This window comes from Molossus molossus, unplaced genomic scaffold (genome assembly GCF_014108415.1).
Source record: "Molossus molossus isolate mMolMol1 unplaced genomic scaffold, mMolMol1.p scaffold_m16_p_21, whole genome shotgun sequence".
NCBI lineage: Eukaryota > Metazoa > Chordata > Mammalia > Chiroptera > Molossidae > Molossus > Molossus molossus.
Window position 1 is genome coordinate 8,848,423 of NW_023425357.1, and position 24,755 is coordinate 8,873,177.

The window sequence follows — 24,755 nt, forward strand, 5'->3', positions numbered from 1 at the left end:
TTCCGCTCCGACCCGGCCCTGCCAGCCCCCTTCCCTGCGACCCTCTAAGGGCACAGAGTTTGTGACGGGCAGCAGAGCTCTGCCTCAAGAGCCTGCTGACAGGTGGACACGGAGCCGGTCAGCCCCACGCCCTGCTGGACAGCTCCGGGGAGCCTGAGAGGGATGGGAGAGGGAGCGGGACTTTGGCTCCCAGCCCTTGGAGGCCCTAACGAAGTGATCAGCCTAATCCGAGCAGCTCTGGCGGCTCTACCATCTGAGACAAGCTGACTTACAATAATGACTTTATTTTAACATATTTAATTACAGACATAAAATAGCTGGGGAGGGGTAGGCCCCAGCCTAGCCCCACCCCGGGGCTGCCAGGAGGAGGTACAGGCAAGGTCTCCCTGATGACCCTCCTTCCAGGGTCTTCCTATGGCAGGGCCCTATTGCTTTAGCAGGGGAGGGGCCATGCAAACAAGGGGGTGGGAAAGCCTCTGGGCCCCACCCCTCACCATGGCAGGCCTCCCCGAAATGCCCAACAGAGCCCCAACCCAGCCTCTCCACCTCCTTTGTCCAGGGAGCAGACCCTCTGGCCAGCCCCCCCACCCCCTCTGCAAACCTAAAGGGGAATAAATACAAACTTTACAAAGTAAAAGGGGTCCAATGTTGCCCTGGACGGGCCCGGGGTCAGGCGGGAGTGGGGCCTGCAGCGGGGCCTCACATCATCCCTAGCTGCAGCAGTGTGCTGGCGTAGGCCATGGGCTTGACGTCGGGGTGAGGCTGTGAACCAGACACAGGGACAGACTCAGAGGTGGGGCAGATGCAGACCCCCACCTGCCGTGCCCCCAGCCTGGGACCTCAGCCATTCCCCAGGCAGAACTGGGCCGAGGGTGACTCACCACTGCTGTGAACTGGTGGAACTGGGGCCGCAGGTCCGAGCCCCGGAGGTGGATGTAGGAGGCTTTGTTCCCCATCTGGTCACTGTGGGGACAGGGCCAGAGTGTCCAGTGAGGGCTTGGGCATGGCTGGGGGATGGAGAAGGGCTGGGCAGAGACGAAAGAGAGGGAGCCAGAGGTGGAGGGGCAGGAGATGGAGGGTCAGAGTCCCTGGCAGACACATGGAGAGACGCCGAGATGGAGTCAAGGACAGAGACAAGGTGGGAAAGGGAGAGGAATCCAGACAAAGGAAGAGGGCACTCGGAGGAGGGGAAAGGGGAACAAAGGGGCAAGTGAGACATGAGGGCTTAGGGGCAGGGAGGAGGGTGGCAGGATGGGCAGGGGTCACCCTCAGTCCCAGAAGACAGAGGAATGTGGTGACAGGCCTCGAGATTGGAGCACAGGCAACTTGGCAGGACAAGGGGCCTGGTTTTCAAGCAAAAACCAGCAAGGGACAGGGAATGCGAAGATGAGGAGACTGAAAATGTGGTCCTCGTTTGGGTCCCAAATCAACTGCAGAGACATTTGTGAGATATGGGGCAATGGCCCTCTGGCTGGGGTTGGTGACTTCGATGAGCACCCGACAGCAGTACTGGGGTTATGTACAGAAAAGGTCTTTCGGAAACACTGGGAAATCCGTGGGTGGGAGAGATGATGCCCGGGGCTTGCCTCCCAACAGCCCGCGGTGGGTGCAGTGGTGAGCGCCAGTGGCCCGGGCTGGTCCCGCGGAGCCTGGGGGATGGGCACGCAGGCCTTCACCACACTACTGCGTCCCCTCCTGGTGTCTTTGGGATTTTGTCATAGAAAGTAAAAACCAGTGGGCTGGGGAGAGGCTCTGATGTGTGGGGGCGACGGGGACGCACCAGTAGTTGGGGGCAGAAAAGACGGTGACGCAGCGGCCTCCATGTGCCACCTCGTAGCCCTCGGCCTTGACCTCATGGCTGCGGATGATGTAGTCCAGGTGGTTCTCCTCCAGAAAGGCCTTGGTGACATCGGGCCCAAACTGGCAGCTCACGCCCCGCTTACTGACCGAGCGCCCGTTCTGGGGATACAGGGAGCTTAGGGTGCCTGTCCACACCCCAAGCCCTTGCCCATACCTGCTGTCCATGGCCCCTGGGCAAACTGACCTGTGGCTGTGGGTCTGACCAGAGCAGGTCGCACATGGGACCTGGAGGGGATGTAGAGAGAACATCAGGGATCGGCCTGCCTGCCTGGGCCTGGGGGCTCCCAGCACAGTGTGCTGGGGGCTGGGCAGGGGGCTCTCCTGTGGATGGGCCTGGGGACTCAAAGGAGGGGATTCTGAGCCAGCTGCCCCAGCCTCCCCCAGACCCACTTCAGTCCACTACAGCCTCACAGCCAGGTGCTCTAACGTCGCACTTCACACAGGTCCCTCCTGCTCAAGGCCTCCCGTGACCCCGCCCCCGCTCTGGGAACGAAGACCAAGCTCCTCACCCAGGCCCGAGGCTCCACAGGCTCAGGCCTCATCAACCCCCTTAAAGCACTTCCCCCTCACCCCCAAACCACTGGCCTCCCGGCTGTCCCTCCCACTGCCCAGGCTTCCCCTGCCTTGGGACCCCGAGTTTGCTCAGATGCTCTCTGCGCAGCGGGCGCCCTCCTATCTTTCGTGTGGGCTGCAACGCGCATTTCCAGAGGCCTTCCTGGCCGCCTGGCACACCTCCCTACCCCGCCCTCCCGAGCACGTCCCATTGGTGCGTGCCCACACACGCGCGGGTGTGAATCCTCGGCTGTCTGCCCCAGTAGCTAGAATGGGGGGTCCCACTACATCACCACACGGACCAGGAGCTGAGCTCACAAGTAAACAAACGCCTGAGGCTGCCCTGGGCCGGGCCAGCGATGCCCTCACCAGCACGGCCCCACGACAGGTGTTCTGACCCGGGCTCAGGCTGCTGTCCTTGCCAAGGGCACAAAGCTCACCCAGGCAGGACCCTGGAGCAGCAGCTCAGATCTGAGCCAGGCTGCTTCCCTGCTGGAGACACCGAGGCCCCAGGAGAGAGTGGCTGTCACCCAGCCCACCCAGTCACCTGAGTCTGGGGGCTGCCGGTTCCGCTCAATCTTCCTGATGTCGTCCAGGGTGACACCGTCCTCACTGAACAAGCCGCCGTGCATGATCTGGGGTTCAGAATGGGAACAGCTGTGTGGGGGGAAGCACCAGACACATCCCAACCCCGCTCCCAGCTCACTTCCCCAGCACATCTGCCCATGTGTGGCCCGATGGGTGGTGGGTGGGGGAGGGAGCCCGTGGGGTCCCGGCTGCTGCCCTCACCAGCACTTTGCCGTTGATACACTGGGCCAGAGGGAGCCACTCAAACACCTCACTGAAGAGCTCATACATCTGGGCCGTGTACTTGGCCTTCACCTCGCCCTCGAAGCCATAGATCTGGTTCATGTTGTCTGTTTCATGGTTGCCTGGCCAATAGCAGGACGAAGAGAAGCCTCAGCCCCTGCCCCCAACCCAGACTCGGGCCAGGGGCTCAGGGGGCCTGTGTGGTGGCCCCAAGCCAATGGTGTTCACGCATCAGCTCCTTGGCTCCCTCCCAGAAGACGACGAGGTGCAGACACTGTTCTCAGCCCATTTTCTGGAGGCGTGCACGTGGGCACGAGGCCACGCGGGCACGAGGCCCACGCCTGCGGCAGTCACCATGGGCGTGGCCGATCCTCTTAGTCTCACAGTCATGTCCAGGAATGAGCTCCTCATCTCCGGGCCCACACACCCTGCTCTCTGTCTGTCTCCCGTCTGTCAGTGGCAGCCACAGGCCTCCAGGTGCCCCAGGCACAACCACTGCCTCTGCCCTGGCTGGCTTGGCTCAGCGGTTAGAGCATCAGCACAAGGATCGAAGAGTCGTGGGTTCAATTCCTGGTCAAGGGCACATAGCTCAGCTGCAGGTTCGATCCCCAGCCCCAGTCATGGTCATGCAGGAGGCGACCAACTGATGTGTCTCTATCATGTCAATGTTTCTCTCCCCCACCCTCTCCCTCCCCCTACTCTACTGAAAAATCAGTGGAAAATACCCGCGGGTGAGAATTAAGAAACCACCGCCCCTTCCCACCTCTGGGACGAGCGCCCCGTCTCCTGGCTTCCACCCCTGGCCTTGGTCCGTTCACCACATGGAGGCCAAGGGATCCTGTGAACACTTGGTCAGCCCGACCCTCCTCTGCTCAGCTCTCGCGTGACCGAGTCCTCAAGGCCACAGAGCTCCGTGCGCGATGCCGCCGTGAGGCGCACCAGCCGCCCGACCTTAGGGGGCAGCCCCGTGCACGAGCTCCACGCACACGGCACCACACAGCCGCACCCGTCTCCTGCTCCACGGAGAGAAAAGCCAGGGCCCTGCCAGGGCCCCACACCGACCCAGACGCCGCCGCCTCCCAGCTCACCTCGAAGTAGGTGAAAGTGCTCTGGGTACAGGAGCTTAAAGCCGAAAAGGGTGAGGATCACTTCTACGGAGAAAGAACCGCGGTCCACAAAGTCGCCATTAAATATCTGCTCTGCTAAGGAAAGCAATGTAGAAGCACCCCTCCTTCCCGTCTCTCCCTGCCCCCAGCTCCTGCCAACACCACCCCAGGAACCCGGATGTCAGCAATCGGGGCGCTTGCTTCTCTCCTCGCTGCGGCTCTGGCCCAGCCGCTTGGCCTCTCAGCCTTAGCAGGATATACCGAGGTCCCTACCTGACCTGTTTCTCAGGGAAACAGGGTAGGGGCACACACTAGGTGTTCAGTCTGCTTCAGCTCTCCCCCAAATACAGGCCCAAAGCCACAGGGGAAACGGGACACAGTTCCTCACACCCAACACTGCACAGGCCTGGTGGCCCTAACAGTGGCCATACATCAAGCAATTAGCATAAAAACATATAAATACTTAGGTAGCACTGACTGTGGGCCACTTAGCACTTCACATATATTAACTCCTTTACTCCTGTCAATATCCCATGAGGTAGGCCCTATTATCCCCCGTGTGCAAGTGAGGAAACTGAGGCACAACAGGTGAAGTGAGCTGCTATGCTCACACAGCTGGGAAGTGGCAAAGGCAGGAGGGAGCCCAGCGCAGGCAGCACCAGATGTTATATATGATCTTGTAGCAGCCCCTCTTCAAGATGAGAAGCTGGGGCCCAGAGACACTGTGCCACCTGCCCTGGTCACACAGCACATGGGACTGGTCCTGGCCTGCACTCCGCCCGCGTCCTGGTGCCAATTGTTCAGGTTTCTCCCTTCCCAGGTCCAGGCCTTTCCTTTTACTGGGGGCTCCTCTCCCATATCCAGGTTGGGGGGCCAGTTAGTTTGCTCTTCTGAGGAAGGATACATAGGGGTTGGTCTCCGAGGGTAAACCGTTTAGCTCAAATATGTTGAGGAGGTCATAGAACTGGCCATGGGTGTCCCCGCACACTGTAATCTTCTCTGTCTGGAAGAAAAGAGGCCACCGGAGAGGGAGGGGCCCAGAGAGAAATGTGGGGAGGGGGTACGGGGGAGGGGAGGGGCAAGAGGTCACGGCAGACCAAGAAGAACCATGCAAAGACACAGGCAGGGGACACAGATGTGAAGAGGGTGGATCAGAGACCGAGAGGCCAAGAGAAGAGGGACATCCAGGGGGACAGACACGGGGCGGGAGGGGAGGGAAGGCAGACCAAGCCAGGTGGGTCTGTGAGTTTCTGAGCTCCGTGGCCCCTCCCCAGCCAGGGAGCCCACACCCTTGGCCCACCCACACACTGCCCCACCGCGCGCACCTCTTTAAGCGTGGTCTCCACGAGCGTGCTCAGCTTGGAGAGGACCTCTTTGACCTGTACCAGAATCTGGAAGGCAGAGCGGCGGTCAGTGCAGCTGGCTGGAGGACCTGCCCTCACCTGGGCCCAGACAGCCTGGACTGACTAGGAGACCCGCTGGGCTGAGGGGGAGGGAGAAGTGAGGAGCAGAGAGGAACGGGCAGGGGAGGCCCAGACAAATGGGTGCTGCCTGGGGCCAGGGGTGACCCCTAACTATAACCGGAATGGCATCTATGGCATTTAAACATCAGAGGTATTTCATATGAAAATCAAGATTCTTGGTTTCTCTTAAAATAATCAGTATCATGAAACACACAGATGAATACAGATGTGGCACATTTTATAGACAACTGGCCTGGACACATCTAAATGACAGTTTCACTTAAGAGCCTCCCCAAAAGGCATGAGACTATTCTAAATGAAGAGAAGTAAAAGGCAGGTCATATGTAATATCCGATCCTCCAATGGATTCTGGATTTTAAAGAGACAGCTAAAAAGGATGTTTGGGGGAAAACTGAACATTTAAATGTTTGTGGAAATGCAGATACATTAGTTTTTACTAACTGAGATGACCTCGACAAGGTCACATGTATCTGACAATGTTTCCAGCTGGTACTGACGGTCTGTGGACCGTTTGTGATAATTAGCAGCATCACATAAAATGCTACGTTTCTAACTGAACTAGTCATGCAGGAGACTGTCCCGTTTTCAGGAGACACAGGTTATGATGCGACGTATCTTCGAATGTTTCAGAGAAAAAAAAAGTTAACATCTGGTAAATCCAGGTGAAGGGTACAAGGGTGTTAACTGTGCTGTTCTTCTGACCTCTGTAGGTCTGACAGTTTTCAAAATAAAAAGTTGCAGGAAAAAATGCAATGTTAAAAGTAGATGTGCACTCTGGTTGGAACATATAAAGTTATAAAAGACTATCACTCTCGCCCTGGCTGGTTTGGCATCGGCCTGCGGGGCAAAGAGTTACGGGTTTGATTCTGGCCAAAGGCATGTACCTCGGTTGCGGTTCACCCCCGACACTGGTCAGGGTCACGCAGGAGGCAACCAGTTGAAGTGTCTCTCTCACATCGATGTTTCTCTCTTTCCCTTTCTCTCTCTCACTCTGTCTGAAGAGTAATAGAAAAATATCCTCAGGTGAGGATTAAAAAACAAACAAAAAAAGACAGTCATTCTTGCCCTAATGATGAAAACAAGCCAAAATCCCAACAAAATAAAAATAAAAATAAAAAACATCTGAGAGCCAAAATGCAGAGACCTAACCGACCCAGCTGCAGACAGTGACAGCCCTTCCTTGGGGGAGGGGACACGCCCGCTCTCACCCTTGTCTCCTGGCAGTTCGGCAAAGGGCAAGTCCGCCGAGGGGGGTGAAGAGAGCAGAGAGTTCATGCCAGGCGAGGGCTGGTGTGTCAGATGAGAGCCCCAAGGAGCCCCAGCCCACACCACCTCTGCCCTCACTCGCCAACTCTCTCACTGGCTGTCCCAGAAAGCAAGGTGCAGCGCAGCATGGTGGGGAGAGACTTCCTGAGGCACAGAAGTGGGGGCGAGACTGGAGAGCAGAGAACTCCCCAGCAACCCGAAACCGGCAGCGGGCCTGGCAATCAGAGCTCCAGCTCTCCCAGTTCCAAAAGCTGGAGGCTTGAAAACATCAAGACATCAAGACATCGCTGGCGTCCCAAGCCCCGCCGGTGGTGTCTGACTCCACTCTAAAAACACCGAGCGCCAGTGGTTCACTTGATCCAACCACAGCTGGCCAGACTGCAGGTGGGACACAGCCCCTCATGCCAGCAGGCTGACAGGACGTCCTCCTGCCAGTCTCTGCCGACAAGTCTGATCTCATCTTTTACCCCGAATGTCTGGCACGCAGTAAAAACTGTGATGAGTGAAGAACAGACAGCAGGAGCAGACCCAGAGATGACCCAGAGGGTGGAATTACCAGACAGAGACTTAAAGCAGCTCTTATAAATGTGTGAAAGGGTCTAGTGGAAAAGGGAGACAACATGTGTGAACAGATGGGGCACAGAGATGAAAACTTAAAAAAGAACCAACTGGAAATGCTAAAAATAAAAGATACAGTGTCAGAAACAAAGAACTCACGATGGCCGCACACTGCCAGCTCAGCAAGCATGAAGCTACCACTACACCTCTCCTCGACCTGCTGTTTCAGCACGGCCCGCGCTGTGATGTCACCCTGCGGTCACAGCTGTGTGCAGCCCCTAACAGATGCATTACCTGATAGGCGCATTTCCGGTGCAATTTCTTCTGGTCCTTGTACCACTGCATGAGCTCCTTCATGAAGGTGATTGTCACCTTGCCGTCCTCCAGCTTGGGCCCACTGTACTCATCCTCGATAGCTGGTGTGGACAGGGGAACGAGTCAGTGGTCACAGCCACTGTGAGGGGTGGAAGTGGGGTGTGGCTCCTAGGTACCGAGCAGACACGGCTCTGAACACCCAGCTTAAGACGGGATGGAGAGAGGATTGCACTCCTCAGCCAGGCCCCTTATGGCCTGCTCCTCCCACTCAGCTCAGCTCAGCGGCCCTCTCCCTGACCTCCCGTTTAGTGTGCCCCCTCTCCCCTCTGCCTACTTGATTTGATAGCACTTAACACAATTAATTCATTTGTCAACTAGTTAATCATCTCTCTCCCCACTAGAACATCAGTTCCATGAGGGCAGAGACTGGTTCACAGCCGAAACCTCAGTGTCTAGAACAGTGTCAGGCCCATAGCAGGTGCACAGTAGTGTCTGTGGCACGAATGACTGAATGATCTGAGTGCCTAGAAGACCTAGAGACAAATCACACAGGAGGCCCTTGAGGAGTGGTGCTACTGCCAAGGAGCTGGGCCCGGGCAGGAGGAGGAGGGGCTCACCCGCACCTCCCAAACTGGGGAACTCAAACCCCAAATCTGGACTCTGGAGTCCCCAGGAAGGCAGGTAGGGAAGCAACAACAGTGGCCTGGGGTCGGGGACCAGAGGCCACCCCTGAGCCCCATCTCCCCACCCCAGTGTGCACAGGGAGAGGAGAGGACCAAGCAAGGATGTGGACTGTTCTGGGCGGGAGGGCGGCAGAAACCCGGGCATGGCTCACTCATGCTCTCGATGTCCAGTGAGTCCACGACGGAGCGCTTGTGCTCGTCACCCGCGATGGCCCGCTCGAAGGCCTTCTGCTTCACGACCTTGTTGCACTCCTGGTATTTCATTTTGGCATCTTTGTCGTGGGGCTTCACCTTCACTACCTGGGCAGGCAGGGGAAAGAGGGAGGGAAGGAAGGGGGAGGGAGGGAGAGAAGAAAGGAGAGGGAAGGAGGGAAGGAGGGAAGGAGGGAGGGAGGGAGGAAGGAAGGAAGGAAGCATCAAGGCTCAGACCAAGGAGGGGGCAGAGCAGTCAGGAGGTGGGGACGCCGCAGCTGCCCACGGTCTGCCTGGCCCATGACTGATGAGCCAGACCACCCAGGCCATTATGCATTAGTGGTGCAATTCCAGGCCAAGGTGTCTGAGTCCCCGAACTAGACTGCACAGGGCTGCTGTGAGGGGTAAACAGGGTAACCCACATGGTTACCTTAACAAATTTTAGCTCTATCATTAGAACTGCCCCATCAGAGGAGCAGCGGTTCAGCCTCAGGTTCCTCGTCGGAACCACAGCAGGCTGAGGCCCACTTTACTGCTGTTATTACGTCAACAGCAAGGTGTATGGATGGACAGGAAAGGATGTGCTGGATTTAAAGTCATGATTAATGGCCCAGACTCATCCGAAGGGCCAGTGACTTGCAGGATGACCCAGATTCCCTGAACCTCAGTTTCTTCATCTATAAAATGAGGGAGAGAGGCTCCACCTGCCAGGGCTGCTGGGCATAAGTAATGAATACAGGGCTTGGCAGGCACAGCGAGCGCTGAGTGGTATCATGTTCTCTGTTTGACCTTGGGCTGTTGGGGAGACCCAGGACAAATGAGTTCCCTCAGTTTCCCCTTCTGAAGGGAAGTGGGCCACAGATACAGGCTGCCTGGTTCAAATCCCATCTCCTCTCTGTGGCTCAGTTTCCTGCTCTGTAAGATGGGAGCGTACGAGAATCCACCTCTGAGGGCTGCTGAGGACTAACGAGGACACCACGCAGTGTGCAGCGGCGTCAGGCCCGTCACCCGTGTAAGCGTCAGCTGTTCCTCATGGCCACTTTCACGGGCTTCTGTGCTGAATAAACGGGTTCATACTCAAAAAGAACATGGCTTTGCTTTGGGACGCAATACGTTCTCCATAAAAGAGCCCATACTCTCCTCTTGCCCCACCTTCTGTCCCACTTCCTACTGATCCTCCAAGCTCAGAAGAGAGGGATGGATTCAGATTCCTGTTCTGCCATTTGCTTCTTGTGTGACCTTGAGCGAGTGGCTTCACCCGAGTCTCAGACAGTTAACTGTAAGTGTTACTGTCATTGTTATTGGTGGCCCTTACAGCTGGTGGAAGGCCCGGCAGTGAGTCAGAAGCCTGTGCAAAGGCTCGCTCACTCACCCAAGGGTCGGTGTGGCTCCTCCAGCCCGGGAATGGCTGTGTAGGGCAGGCATGTGGCAAAGCTGGGTTGTGGCTGGTGATGGCTTCCTCCCTGTCTGGACAGGCTCAGGCTAGGGCACCCTGCCAGGCAGCTCCACCTGGGGTACGGGTGTGGTGCAAGGCTCGGGAGGGAGGCAGAACCAGACATTCCCTGGAGTCCTTCCCAATGGGGAGAGGTTATGAGTCAACACCCCGGGATAAAGTCCAAACCACCACCTGGCCTGGCTCACAAGAACCCACTTTCTCTGTTTGCCCAGCACTGCTCAGCCAGACCAAACTCCCAAGTCCCCATATGCACCACCTCCTCTCACCCAGGCCTTATACAGGCTGCCCCTGGCCCAGAACACCTCATTCCCACCTCTAAGTCCTTTCTAGCCCCTCCTCCTCCAGGTCTCCCCTTCCCCCTCACTCCGGCTGGGTCAGGCACCCTCTCTGGACTCCCACAAGGCCCTGGATTGCCTGGTCGGCCCTGAGCGTTGCTGGACGGGGCGGTCTCCCCACTGGAAGGTGGCCTGTGAGGACGGGGCTGAGGTACATCCCAGCAGTGAATGAATGCACCCGAGTGGACAGATGAACCACTCAGCTTTTCCTCCGAGCCAGCCTCCTTTTCTCAGAGAACTCACAGGTAGAGGTGGAGGATGGGGACAAACCCTGACAACAGCAGAAGAAAAAGAGGAGCAGGGGCAGTAACAGAAGAAGCAAAAACATGGCTAACTTTCTGAGCACTTACTATGTGCCTGACATTGCTGTAAGCAAGTAACTTGCTTCTTTCATCCTCAACGTAGCTCTATGTGGTATTATCATAGTCCCATTTGATGGATGAGGCAACTGTGGACCAAAGAGGTATCACCGAGCCAGGATTCCGCTCTCTCCCTGTGGGGCTCCTAACTTCTACCACACACACTGAGGCGTTTTCCCTTCCCTGCCCAATGCCACCAGTCCCCACAGCACCCTGTACACCCTCCAGGAAGCGTGGGGTAATGGTGACGAGCACCTGCTCTGTGGTCCGGCCTCCAGGGTTAGAATCCAGGCCTTCCAGGGCAAGCAGCTCTGCCTCTAGGGCCTCCCTCAGATTCTAGAAAGTGGGGAGGGTCCCAGCAGCCCTGCGAAGGGTGGCGTGAAATTTAACATCAGGCCCATCACAGGGCCTACCAGCGAGCCAGGGCTCCTTCCGGGGACCTGCGGCGGCTGCTACTACTTACTGTTAGCCGACTCCTGGGGAAAAAGACCTGCCAGGCTTCTGCCCCTGGGGAAGGTCAGTGCTCCGGAGCAGAGGTGCCTGGCGGCTCCTTCAGGAGGTGAGGCCCACTGGGACAGAATGTAATGTTGGAGTCTTCCTTAAAAGTGGTATCTAGCCCTGGCTGGTTTTGCTCAGCGGTTAGAGCACTGGCCTGCAGTCCAGAGAGACCCGGGTTCAGTTCCCGCTAAGGGCATGTACCTTAGTTGCGGTTTGTCCCGGCCCTGGTTGGGGTTGTGCAGGAGGTGGCCACTCGATGTGTCCCTTTCACATTGATGTTTCTCTCTCTCTCTCTCCCTCCCACTCTATCTGAACAAAAATGAAAAAATGTCCTTGGGTGAGGATAAAAACAACAACAAAAAAAGTGGTATCTAGATTGTATCAAGGTCAGTCTCTGATTGTGATACTTATGTAGTTTATGTCACCGGGGAGCCTGGGAGAAGAGGATCTCTGCATTACTTCCTATAGCACTCTCAAAATAAAAAGGTGTTTTTAAACAGCGGTACCTGCAGCTGGGAGGGCTCACAGGCAATCATGTTCAAGTCAATGACATGACAACACAGCTTTGCAATCCCTAGCAGAAGCCGTGGGGACTGCCTGTGTTTGGGAACTGGGAAGTTTCTGGACTTTAGAAAGTTGACACAGTGCACACGCTCCATGTTATATGACACCCCAGCAAGTCTGAGTGGTACCTGGTCAGCACACATACTCCCGTTTCTGCAGCAAAGCCTCTAGTCACACCATGTGGGAGCAATCAAGACCATCAATAGCCTCTTACTCGTTCAGGTCAGATTTTGCTACCAAATGAGTCACCCAAACTTATTAGAACAACTGTGGTTTTCAGGACAGCTTAGGTTTGAACCGAGGGTGAAAGACTATAAACCGGCAGCAGGAGCCAGGCCCCACGCCAAGTGCTCCTGACCTCAGGGGACTTGCATGACAACACGTGATGGGCATTATGATCATTTATGGTGACACAAAGTTGGACATGACCCAGAGAGGCGCTGTGCCTGCCCGAGGCACAGACAGCCAGAAGAAAGCCAGGCTTCTTGGGCAGCCACTGAGCTGTGGTCTTAAGTATGACACCTCGGTTTTCAGCCCACAGGCTAAGACCCTCTAGTGAATCAATTCAGCCAACATTCTTCTTATAATAAAAGAGAAGAGAAAGACCATCAAAGTACACCGCTTGAGCTAAAGGCAAGTACTGTGCCAGGAAACTTTTGCCCATGGCAAACATCCAGTGTTCAGGAGCCTGACTCGGGTACCAGGTTGTCACCTCCTGGCTGTGAGACCTCAGGGGAGTGACCTACTCTCTGAGCCTTGGTTTCCTCATCTGTAAACCAGGGACAACAACAGACCCCACTGCACAGGGTTGCCATGAAGATCACAGGAGTTATCAGGGCATGAAGGTCCCAGCCAAGCCAGGCCCACAGTGAGTGCTATGACTATTCCTGTTACTATCACGTGTCCCTACCTCAGGTATAAACCAGAACATACTTTTACCTGACTGCACTGGTCTATGCTGTAGGAAACCCAAATGAAACCATATTACAAACCAAACCCAGCAAATACTAGAAAGGGGTGAGGGGTGCAGGAGTCCCCCGATCCAGCCTGGGACCACGAGACCACCTAAGTTCTACCACAGACAGGAAAGAACACAGGTGGGGTCTTCTGAAAAGAGGACTTAGTAAAGGGGCAGGAAATCCTGAAGCAAGGGTCCCTCTGAGAGGATTAACTTGGAGATGAGGGAGGTTGGGGAATGAGGGAATTCATTTGGACCTACGGAGAGGGGAGCTCGGTTCCTGCTGAGAGTCTGAGGCTTGACCCTGAGAGAAAGCAGAATGGAAACGCCACCAGCTCCCAGGCCCGACACAGCACTTCCTGTGGGCCTCAGGCTCCCCCTGCACCACCAGGAGAAAGCAGACCAGCCTAAGTGGGGGCAGGCCCCACCCTGAGTGTGCTCATCTCCTCTAACCCTCATGAGCACACTCGGAAGCAGGCCCTACTCTTCTCCTCTTCACAGACGAGGACACTGAGGCTGGGGCACGGAGCCCTCAGAGGGGCTCGGTCACAGCTGGGCACCCTGACCGTGGCGCTGGTGCCTCCGACCGCACTAGGGACCTGCAGACTCTCCGATCATGCCTCACAGTAAAAAATATGTATTTTATATTACACTCAACACACACCTAAATTCACGTAAATGAAATATTTTTCACAAAATTACATATACACAGCTTTCTCCAAATAATGAACTCTTTTCTTCTTTATTGTATTTGATTAAGACAAAGTGCTGGTCTCAAACCATTAAACTGACTTCACAGCCTTCTAACAGTTACAAGCACAGACTTGGGGTATAAGTCCCAGCTCCCCCACTTCTCTGCTGGGTGACCTTGGAGGAGGGGCTCCCCCTCTCTAGACCTGTTTCCTTCCTGTAAAATGAACTGACCTCATACATGCAAAGAGCGCGCCACAGAGCTAAGCCCACAGTGAGCATGCAGATGAGAAACTAGGGTTGAGGAAGGAAAGGCACTTCACCCAAGGGCCCAGGCAGAACCTCGGGCTTGTCTGTTCAACCAAGGTCACATCTTGGCTCCACCTTCAAGGATGCCGAGATGTAAGAGAGGCCCTTCATGAAATTAGCATGTCACGAGACAATTCTGGATGGTAGGAGGTAGAGACTCTGGATGGGAAGCTGCCCCAGGGCCAGGCCCTTCTGCCCTGCACCCACAGAGCCTGATGAAAGATGTCAGAATGAAGAAGGGTGACCAGCCTGCAGGCATGGCGGTGGCTGGCCAATGGTGGGCCAGGCCCAGGCCCAGGCAAGCAAGGACCCCAGGCTCACGTGGGGACTGTCCAATGCTGCTGGTAGGACCCCACAATTAAATGCTGGGTGTGGCCCCACCTCAGGTTGATTTGAAAAAGCCTGTGGAACACCTGCCCCCCTCAACAACAACGCCAGCCCTCCATGACATCCACAAGGCCGGGGATAAAGTTCAGATTTGGTGCACACCAGGATGGCTGGAACCGACCATCAGCCTCACGGAGTATGCAGGGTTAGGCCCCAATCTGGGCCAGAGCCATGGGAAGAACCCTGTTCCCTATCCCAGGAAAAGGCTTTCTTTCCTGCAACCCTGGGAGGGGTGAAGACGCTGTGGTCACATCTCTCCTCGTTTTTAAATGCCCGGTTCCCGGTCCCCCTTGAGGACCCCTCACCCCAACACGGAGTCCCAGGAAAGCCCTGCCTCCATCCACCCCCCACTGACCTGGGTTACTCATTACTGAGTCCTCCAGCCCCGATGACCTTTACTCACACCACTTCACCCGAGCCCACAGCCATTCCTCTCATCACCAGTCTCCAGATGAGCTCCCCAGGGACAAGGAAGAGTCTGACTGAGGAAAGGCCTGGGAGCCCAAGCTGCCAAGGACTCTGTTCTGCTGTTCCTTCCCCCATCCTCCTGAGTGTCACCCCAGTATCCTCTTCCATTTTGCCCGTCTCTAAATTACTCCACTGCACACCTCTGCCCCAGCCCTGACACAGCTGTCCTCTGGCCCGAGGCTTGGTTCAAGCTTCCACGGTGCCTGAAATGCACCCGAGGCCAGCGGCCAGTGGCCAGCCTGGGCAGTCTGACCTGGATCCTTCCATTGCATCCCATAGCTCTTAGGCCCCTGGCCGCCCCTCCCTACACAGCAGAAGCTGCTCAGTGTGTGCAGAGAGGAAATGAAAGGACGGAGTGAGAATGTGTATTGAGGGCAGAATAAGAATTCATTCAACAAACACTGACCAAGCCCCTGCTGGGCGGACACTGCCCCAATGAACAGAACAAACAAACCCCAACTCTCTGGAGCTAACTCTGACGTGGGAGAGACGGGCTGGTGGGCTGGGCTATCTGGGTTCAAATCCCAGCTCTGTCATCCTTCCAACTTGCAGCTGCATGTTGGTGGGCAGGTGACTTAACCCCTCTGGGCCGCAGTCTCATTTGTACAATGGGGGTAACCACAGTTCCCACCTCACAAAGCCACAATAATTCAGCCACTCAACGTGAAGGCTGTAGAAGGTACCCGGCATGAAGGCATGACCTCTGTAAGTCCTTATAACTATCATTGCTACTATTATCAGAGCAACTACAGCACTGGAGTGACAGATGAGAGAGGGGGTCCCCTCCCTCATCACCTCATTACAACACACGCCCCGTTTGCTGTCCCTCTAGAGCACATCACCCTATTCCATTTTCTCCCAGCATGTGTTCTTGTCTGCGCGGATTCTGTTTACATGCTCAATGACGAGGGTTTGTTTTCTGCCTCCTCCAAGCTATCAGCACCACTGGAAGAAAGGCTGTGGCTCTCGTTCACCACCACCAACAACAATAACCGTAACGGTTCACTGTTACAGAGCACTGTGCCAGGAGCTGTTCTAAACGTTTGAAAAGCAGAAACTCATTTATTCTTCACGGCAACCCACAGAGGCAGGTCTTGCTGCTCTCCCATTTCACAGATGCGGAAAAGAAGGCACAGAGGGCCAGGTAACCGAGAAAGTGACGGCAGGGCCAGGCTGTGAACCCAGGTAGTCTGCACCAGGACGAAGGGCCCCACAGGCATTTGCTGGATGAGCGGATGCTGGGTAACTGGTGAATGGCCTCCTCCCACCCTCCCTCTCCAGGCAAGCACACTGAGGCTATCCCTCCCCAGCCCACCCCATCGGCCCTCAGCATCCACCTGGCTCAGGGCGCTGGCCTACTCCCAGAGGCCTGGCTCACCGTCTCGTAGTCGCGCAGGGCAGCTCGGAACTTGCCCAGCGCCATGTTGCTGGCGGCCCGGCGGTAGTAGCCCTTAATGTACTTCTTGTCGATCTCAATGGCCCGTGTGGCATCAGCCAGTGCGTAGCCATAGCATTCAGTACGCAGGTAGGCCAGGCTGCGGTTGCCATAGTAGATGGCATTGCTGGGGTTCAGCTCAATGGCCTGGCTGTAAAACTTGATCGCGTTCTCGTAGTCCTTGGCTGTGGAGACAGAGGAGGAGGAGGCATGAGGCAGGGCTGCCACCACCCAGCAGGAACAAGCCCTAGGCTGGGTACTAGCTCAATCTCTCCATTCACAGATGGGGAAACTGAGGTTCAGACCTGAGCTCAGAAATGTCTCTTCAGCCTGTCCCTCTTCACTGTTCAGATTGTCCCACCTGTCCACCCTAGCACAGGCCCTCTCTCCTTGGGACCAAATCCCTAGGACCCAAGGTCATTTCCACACACCTGCCTACCCAACTATCAGTCCTCCAGGCCCCAGGCCAGGAGATGCTTCTTCCAGGACTTTCAGGAGGGTCTCACTGATCCTCCCCATGGCCTGGAAGGGACATGTTACTGAGCTATAAATTAGCAAATGTGAGTTTGCTCTGAGCCCCTCTACCATCCAGCCCCCAAAGCAAGGACACAAGCCCAAAGAGGGGGCCTAGAACAGGAAATGAGGAAGGAGAAGAAAGCTACTTAGGCCTCAATAAGAAGAGGATTTATCAGTCAAGACCCAAAGAAAGTGAAAAACCAGACTGAAGAAGAGCATTCACGACAGAAGGAATAGCAGGTATGAAGGCCCTGGGAGTGGGGGAATGAGAGGCTGGTGTGGCTGGGGCAGGGTGCAGATGAGGGCATGGAGGCTGGCAGGACAGGTCCTGAAGGTCACAGCCACAGTGTGCTCTGGACATTAATGTTCTAAGTGCGGGACGATAGGAAGTGACATCTGGCTAAGGGGAAAAGATCAATTTTATTTAAAATGAGCTATGGTGCCCTGGCTGGTTTGGCTCAGCAGTTAGAGCATCGGCCTGCAGACCAGAGAGTCCTGGGTTCAGTTCCCGCTAAGGGCACGTACCTGGGTTGTGGTTTGTCCCCTGCCCGGTTGGGGTCGTGTGGGTGGCAACCACTCGATGTGTCTCTCTCACAACGATGTTTCTCTCCCTCTCTTCTCCCTCTCTCCCTCCCGCTCTATTTGAAGATAAATGCAAATAAAAAGTCCTCAAGTTAGGATACAAAAATAAATAAAAATAAAATGAGCTATGGCTGTGCTCTGCACTTTACATCTCGACCCGTGGAATCCTCACATCTCAACAGCATAAGCACCATCTGGTGCTCACTTTACAGATGAGTCTTTAGGTCTTGTTCAAGGTCAAATACCCGGTCTACATTTGAAGAGCCAGGCCTAAACCCCTCCCATGTGGCTATCTGATAGGTAGAAGACCAAGTCTTGCCAGGTCTGGGGGGTGTGGGGGACATGATGTACTATGTGCCAGGTAGGGCTCTTGGTACATGGTCCTTTCACTGAACCCTCACAACAACCTCAAGAACAACTACATTAGCCCCATATTCCAGATGAGCAGACAAAGGCTCAGAGTGGCAAAGCCCATAATTGAGATCACACCTCAAGTGGCAGGCGGGGATTCTGAGCCAGGCCAAGACCTAAATGGCCCCACTCTCACCCTCCACACCTGGAGCCTCCGGGGGAGCCTGGCACAGGGGCAGTAACAGACACAGGGACAGGTGGCCTAGGCCCCATCCCTGGCTCTACCGCTTACCAGCTGGGTGTCCTTGGGCAACTTATATACCCCTCTGGACTTGAGTTTCAGAGGGTCCTCCTAACATCCTGCCGAAAATAGGAATTCCTGCCCTATCTCCCACTTACCTCCAGAGTCATCTGGAAAACCATCAGATTTTTGTTTTGTTTTGTTTGCTTATAACCCATCTCCCCAATTTCAACCTAAGCCAATGAGGGCAGGGGCCCTGTTTGTCTTCTTTTTTTAAAAATATGTTTTTATTGATTTTTAGAGAGACAGGAAGGGAGAGAGATATAGAAACATCGATTAGCTGCCCCCTGTACGTCCCCTACTGGGGATCAAGCCCTATATCCCTGACCGGGAGCCCTGACCGCATGTGCCCTGACCGGGAATGGAATCAGACCTCAGTCCATGGGACGACGCTCAATCTACTGAGCCACACTGGCCGGGCTGTCCTACTTCTTTTTGAGTCCTTGCCCCCTCTGAGGGCACAGCGCCCTCAGCCCTATCCTCCAGGGCTCACAGTGCGGCAGGGGTGGCGTGCGCGCGCACACACACATCCAGCCCCATAAAGTGATAAGCAAGAGTGCTGAGGGCTGGGGATGTCAGAGCTGAGACCTGTAAGGTGAGAAAGAGTCGGATAGAATGGAACAGGGTTCCAAACTCCATTAATTGTTCCTGAACGAATGAAGGAAGGAAGAAATGAAGAAACAAAGAGAAACAGACCAACAAACCAACCAAATAACCAACACTAGAGAAAGAAAAAACTAGGTCCTAGGGAGATGGCTGGGAACAATATAACAATAATTCTTTTTGTAGGCTAACATCTGGCAATCTTTCAAATGTTCAATGTCTCCTCCTTCAGGAAGCCCTCCTTGACCCCCAGGCTGGGTCAGGTACCCCTCTGGGCGTACCTATCCTAGCCCTGCCCACTCTGGATTGTTACCATTAAGTGATGAATGTGTCTCCCCAGGACTGTGAGCCCCACCTGGCAGGCCTTCCCAGAAACAAGCAAGGGCAGAACCAGGCAGCCCAAGTCTGACCGACCCTCCCTGGAATGCCAGTGCCTTCGAGGACTCCTTCCAGCCTCCTGGCGGTGTTCCAGAGGCTGACTGGCTAGCTCTCTCGTCGGGTGAGGTGTTACTTGAATGGTCGTCTGGCATAAGGCAGAAAGCCTGGTGTCTGAGAGTCTGGCATCTGGCTCTGCAGATCTCAACCATGAGACCTCAGGCAAATAGCCTCCCCTCTCTGAGCCGTCTGATGATCTGAAATGTGGATTCACAAACAGCCCTACTTCATGGGTTGGCTAAATTAACTCATGTATGAAATGTGGCTACAGTAGAGACTTGTAAAAGAAGCAAATGAATGACTAAGCGAAGAGAAAGGAGCAGAGGAAATGGGAGGGGCCCCTACTTCACACACCTGCCCAAATACTCCATATCCCAGCCCTGTTCTCTGTGTTTTACAAATTTGAGTGCATTTAATCATCAAGACAGGCAAAGAAAGGTCAAGTCATTTGAGCAGGAGTCACACAGCAGGGAAGAGGAAGAAACAAGATTTGAACCCAGGCAGCCTGAGCTCTTAACCATGTCTACAAACCTGTGGACCCCGGAAGCCTCCTTGGGGGTTAAATACAACCTCTCCCATTTTACAGAAGGGGGTTGATGAGGCCCAGAGAGAAGGGAAGAGAGCTGAATAATATTAGGGACCTACTGCCACAGCCTCTGGAATGGGCCTGAGCTCACAGAGGTGATCCAGCCTTGCTGGGGGAAAGGCAGGCGTGGGTGGCGGATCTTCTGAACCCCTGGTGTCCCTCTTCACCCTGCAGGGGGCCAGGACAGTCAGGGTAAGGACTCTGAATGTGGGAGCCAAGCGCGCGGTGAGGAAGGGGGATATCCGGGCTCTGTGGCTCACACTCTGACCTTGGGCACGTGGTTTCACTTCTGAGCCTCAGCTTCCTCTATAAAACAATCAGGGCTGCTCCTACCTAACTCGCAGTGCTTCAGGGAGGATTAAACAAAGTGGTGTACCTGGCCACCATAGGGGCTCAATTAAGGGAGCTATAATTATTCTTTTTATTGTTATTCCAGAGGCTAAGGCTCTGTGCCTGCCACTGCTTGTCATACAGAGGGGCCTGGACCAGCAGGGGCAGTCTCCATGCCAGCTCAATGCCAAGACCTCTGGCTGCTCGCCCAGCCCCAGGCTCCTGAGAACTCAGATCCCATGTCCTGGGGGGCAAGGGGCCCCTCCCAGTTGCTTACTGTTTCCCAGAATTCTTACTTTGCCTCAGCATCAACCCCCATACTTGCTGTTCCTCCCAAGCCCCATTTCAGGGATAACCCCAACTTCCATGCCATCCCCCAGCTGCAGAATGGGCGTTATCTTGGACACCTCCTGATCCCTCAGCCCACAGAGCCAGGCAGTCACCATGTACCGTCCTGTCAGCCTCCTGAACATCTCTTAAATCTATTAATGTCCATCCCTTTAGCCCCACCCTGCCATGGTCTGGCCTTCATCCTCTCCTGCCCAGGTTCCGGCCCCAGCCTCCAGTCCTGCCCCTTCAGAGGGGTTTTAAAGCACAAACCTGACTTTGTCCTTTCCCTACTCAGAACTAGCCATGGCTCCCCAGAGAACCAGCAGAAAGTTCAGGCTCCTCCTTGCTAATTCCAAAACTAATTCCTCTGGCCTCTTACACTCCAGCCCCACCACCTACCTCAGTGCCAGGCCTTTGGGCTTTGCCATCTGTTCTTTCTGCCTGGAGCTCCCTCTTGCCTCTCTCCAGGCAGCCACTCTGAAACACTGCTTTAGTCAGTTTCCCTCTCTCCAGCCTGGTCCACAGCACCACCACCTTTTACCTGTCCATCATTCTAGTCTCATTCCAGGTCTTCATTCTGACCCTTGCATCCAACCACCACAAGGCAGCTGGGGATCTTTTTCAAATACTAATCAGATCACATTGCTCCTCTTCTAAAACCTTCCATGGCTCCCTACCACTCCAAGATGACATCCATTCTCCCTGACCCGGCCTTCAGGGCGCCACCTCCCCATCGCTCACCAGTCCCACCTCCTTGTCGTCCCAGCCCCATCAAACTCTCCCACTCTCTGAATCTGTCAGTGCTCCCATTGAAGACTAATTCTCCGAGGATTCATTCCACTCCCACCCCCCCCTCCAGGGCTTTGTTGCTGCAAGTCTCCCCTCTCTCCTACAGGATCAATTCTCCCTCACATGCACCAGACTCTAGTCTCTTCCATCCTTAAAAAAGGCAGCTCCCTCCTCCACTTCTCCACTCCCCTTCAGAATACTGGAAACACTGCCAACATTTGCTGCCTCCACTTCCACACCTCCCATTCACTCTTCAGTGCCCTCCTAGCTGGCACCACCCTACCATTCCCCAGAGACTGCTCCTGTCAAGACTACCACCAAACTCATGGAGCCAAATCCAATGGTCAATGCTTGGCGCTCACCTTGGCAGCATCTGACCCAGGGTACAGCCCCAGCCCCCTCCCTCTCATCTTTCCTGATTTTCTTTCTACTTCACTGACCACGGCTCTTCTGCCCCTTCCTCTTCCGTCCTAAACATTAGAATTCCTCAAGGTTCTGTCCTGTGCCCCTTCTCTTCCTGGATGACTTCATCCATTCCTCTGATCAGGCCCCTGTCCTCAGCTCATTTCTATCAGTCTCCCCACTAACCTGCTCAAGTTCCAGGTCCGCCTTTCATTTCCCACCGCAGTCTTTGCACAGGAGGCTCCACCCACCTGGAGCACTCCTCCCGAACTCTCCTGCTCAACCTCAATGCCTTCCCCTCAGTGAGGCCTTCCCTGACCACTACCGACTGCAGCCTCCAACCCCTCCAATCCTTACTGTCTGCTTCACGCTGGTGGTTGTTTTTGTGTTGGTTTTTTTTCCCCCAAAGCACTCATCATAACTTCTAAGTATTTTATTAATTCGTGTAGTTACTCAACGTTTGGCCCTCCTGCTAAATCACGAGCTGTATAAGGGCAGGACCGCATCTATACCATTCCTTACTACATCCCCGGAGTCTAGCACAGTCCTTAGCACAGCCAGGTCCTCAACAAACATGCTGAATGAGTGAATGAATGAATGGGTGCCCCTACATCGTCCTCTTTCTCAAGATCCTGTCATACTATTCTTGGGATCCCCCACGTCTACTCCCAGGGCCTCCCACACATCTCTTTTTCTGGCGTAACCCCACCATCTCCTACGTCCTTGCTCTCCATTCTAATGCTCTATTCCTCACCCCCACCATTCCCTACTCTACTGAGACTGTGCCCTCGAACCCCCACTTGGTGCCACCCACCCCAGGTCTGGGGACTGGGTAGGGCCATCACAACCCCGCCCCATGTCACAACTTGGTGGCGCCCTCTTCAGGTCTCACCATGAACTAGCACCTCTCGGGGTCTCACATTTAGTGGAGCCCTCGTTCCCCTCCCCCCTCCGGCCCCTCACTTGGCAGCGCCCTCCTCAGTCTCCTCGGTTAGTAGCATCCGCTCCGTCCACCACTTTCAGGTATCACCTTTTCCCTCAGGGGCCCCCTCTGTCGCCCCTGGGCAGCGACATCCTGGGCCTCCCCGGCCGCCCCACGCCCGGTCACTTGGTAGTGCCTGGCCCGCGCCTAGGCTGCCGCTCCGCGTTGCCATGGTTCCGCGCGGGCCCGGCGCCCCTCGACCTGGGCATCTCTCCACCCCCCTCGCCCCCTCCGGGGCGGGCGCACCTTTGAAGTAGTCGTTGGCCTGCGTCTTGAGTTCCTCTGCCCGCTTCAGAGCGCCATCAGCCGGGGGTTCGTCTTGGGGGGGCTCAGCACACTCAGCCCGCTCGCCCTCCGCCATCGCCATGCCGCAAAGCGACCCCCACCCTGGCAACGGCCGCCAGCGGCACCCGGCCTAATCGTCGCGAAGGAGTGCCGAGTTACAGCTGCCGCTGCTGCACAAGTGTCGTAAAGCGCGGGCCTCGAAGGCTCCCTTCACGCGCCTGCGCAAGTCTCTTCGCCATAGAGCGCGCGGAGGACAAGGTGACCAGAGGGCCCTCGGACGTCGCCCTTTTCGGAATGAGCCAATAGGGGAAGGTGAAAGGGGGCGCGCGGGGAGAACAGGCCCGGCGTGGCCCCTACTCCTAAAATCGCCACGTTCCGAAGACCGAAGAGTCTCGGGGCTTAAAGTGGGATTTACCCGCAGTCTCCCTGGGTTGATGGGTGATGCCACTGGTACGTGTGGCTGTTCTGCAAGGCAGCACCAAGCCCAGCGCGGAACCGGAGCTGGGAGGCTAGCCCTACTGTCAATTACCTGTGTGACCTTGAACACAGCTTCCTCTCCTCTTTAGGGTTTGTTACCCCTTTCTGAAAAATGGGTTGTTTCTCAAACTAGAAAAAAGTTCCAATCTTGAGGGTCAGTGTTTCTAAATGATTAACTGAAGGACCCCTGAATCTACTAGTCCAGAGCAAGGCACCATCTCCCTTCCTCCTCATCCTTCAGGAGAAAATTCAAGGACTTTGTGATTACCTAAGAGACCCTGACTAACTTCCTGCAACAGGTTCAGATGCCATCCCCACATACTGTACACACTTCCAGACCATCCTTTCCAAGTCCTCATGCCGAATTGTAGCATTAAATCCTTTAGGGCTCTGCTCTAACTCCCTCCTGCAAGCACAAGCTATCCAACCCCCAAATCTTGTGGCAGTCTGACACCCCTCCCAAACACAACCAACGATCATCTCCGTTTTACAAATGAGGACATTGAGATTTGCAAAGGTCAATGCACTTGCCCAAGGTCATACAAGAAGGTGGCAGAGCCAGGACTTGAACCTGTCCCACCTAATTCCTGGGCTGTTAATTCCTGCTCCAGAGCCCACCTTGTGGGATAGATTTTTTTAGATTATTTTGGTATGTGTGTGGGAAGGCTACCATAATGGATTTGAATTCTGGATTCAAGTTCAGCTCAGCCCTTCCCTGTGTTGTGACCTTGGGCAAGTGATCACTCTCTCTGAATCTCAGTTTTATCCTCTGTAAAATGGAGATAATAACCGTGCCTATTATATAGGACTAGAGGAGAGTTTGATAAGATCACATGTGTAAAGTGTTTGGCAGAGGGCCTGACACAGGGTAATTACTGTTTACATTCATTCCATTGTAAATACTCAGAGTGGGACAGAGTACCTAGAGAGCTATGATGAGGACAGGGTGTGTGGGGGGACTCTCAGGAGGCTGTGGGAGTATCTCACCAAGCTGGGGCAAGCAGGGAAGACTTTCTGGAGGAGGGGTGTCTGAGCCTATATCTAAAGTATGAGTAAGAGATAAGTAAGGAGAGGGGGGAAGGGAGAAAGACATTTAAGGTAGAGGGAGCAGCAAATGCCAAGTCTTAAAAGTGGTTTTTCTCCTTTGAAAAGATTCCTTTGTGGAACACAGGAGAGGGGTTATGCGGGTGATACACAGAGACATGACAGAAGAGCCATCCACACATGAATCTGCAATCTTTCTCTCTCTCTCTCGCTCTCGCTCTCACACACACACACTGAAGCACAAAGAATCATGTCACAGACAGACATTAGTGCACAGTTATAGTGTCAAACAATTTTGTGCACGTACACAATCTCAGTACCACACAGACACACACAAGAACCAAAAAATAAACAAAAAACAAACAAACCACAATATCTCACACACTCAGGGCCCCTCACACTCAAAGTAACTAGAAATACATTAGGCAGAAGCATTTCACTCAGACACTAATACACA

The 24,755-nt window shown here is 54.8% G+C and overlaps 1 protein-coding gene across 2 annotated transcripts; it reads right to left on the reverse strand.

Annotated features, from left to right (window-relative positions):
• Positions 1–264: 264 nt before the first annotated feature.
• Positions 265–22,919, reverse strand: PPP5C (protein phosphatase 5 catalytic subunit). 2 transcript variants are annotated; one of them, XM_036275875.1, is made up of 13 exons: positions 22,739–22,919; positions 16,229–16,470; positions 8,787–8,934; positions 7,931–8,052; positions 5,654–5,719; positions 5,233–5,331; positions 4,311–4,416; positions 3,202–3,344; positions 2,960–3,047; positions 2,045–2,085; positions 1,781–1,959; positions 882–963; positions 265–762 (listed from the first exon to the last, which is right to left on the reverse strand). In XM_036275875.1, exons 1-13 carry the CDS (start codon positions 22,857–22,859, stop codon positions 700–702), a joined length of 1,500 nt encoding a protein of 499 aa, XP_036131768.1. In that variant the 5' UTR covers positions 22,860–22,919; the 3' UTR covers positions 265–699. The 2 variants fall into 2 exon arrangements, with proteins under 2 accessions (XP_036131768.1, XP_036131769.1); XM_036275876.1 differs by lacking the exon at positions 22,739–22,919 and adding an exon at positions 19,719–19,819 and having other exon boundaries at positions 272–762.
• Between the last annotated feature and the right edge of the window lie 1,836 nt (positions 22,920–24,755).

Excerpts from the sequence above, each read along its gene's own strand:
- PPP5C (XM_036275875.1), bottom strand. The coding sequence starts at position 22,859 with ATGGCGATGGCGGAGGGCGAGCGGGCTGAGTGTGCTGAGCCCCCCCAA. Across the intron at positions 8,935-16,228 it reads CCCTGCGCGACTACGAGACG|GTAGTGAAGGTGAAGCCCCA; the intron begins GTGAGCCAGGCC and ends CTGCCTGCCCAG. Across the intron at positions 1,960-2,044 it reads GGTCAGACCCACAGCCACAG|AACGGGCGCTCGGTCAGTAA; the intron begins GTCAGTTTGCCC and ends CTGTATCCCCAG.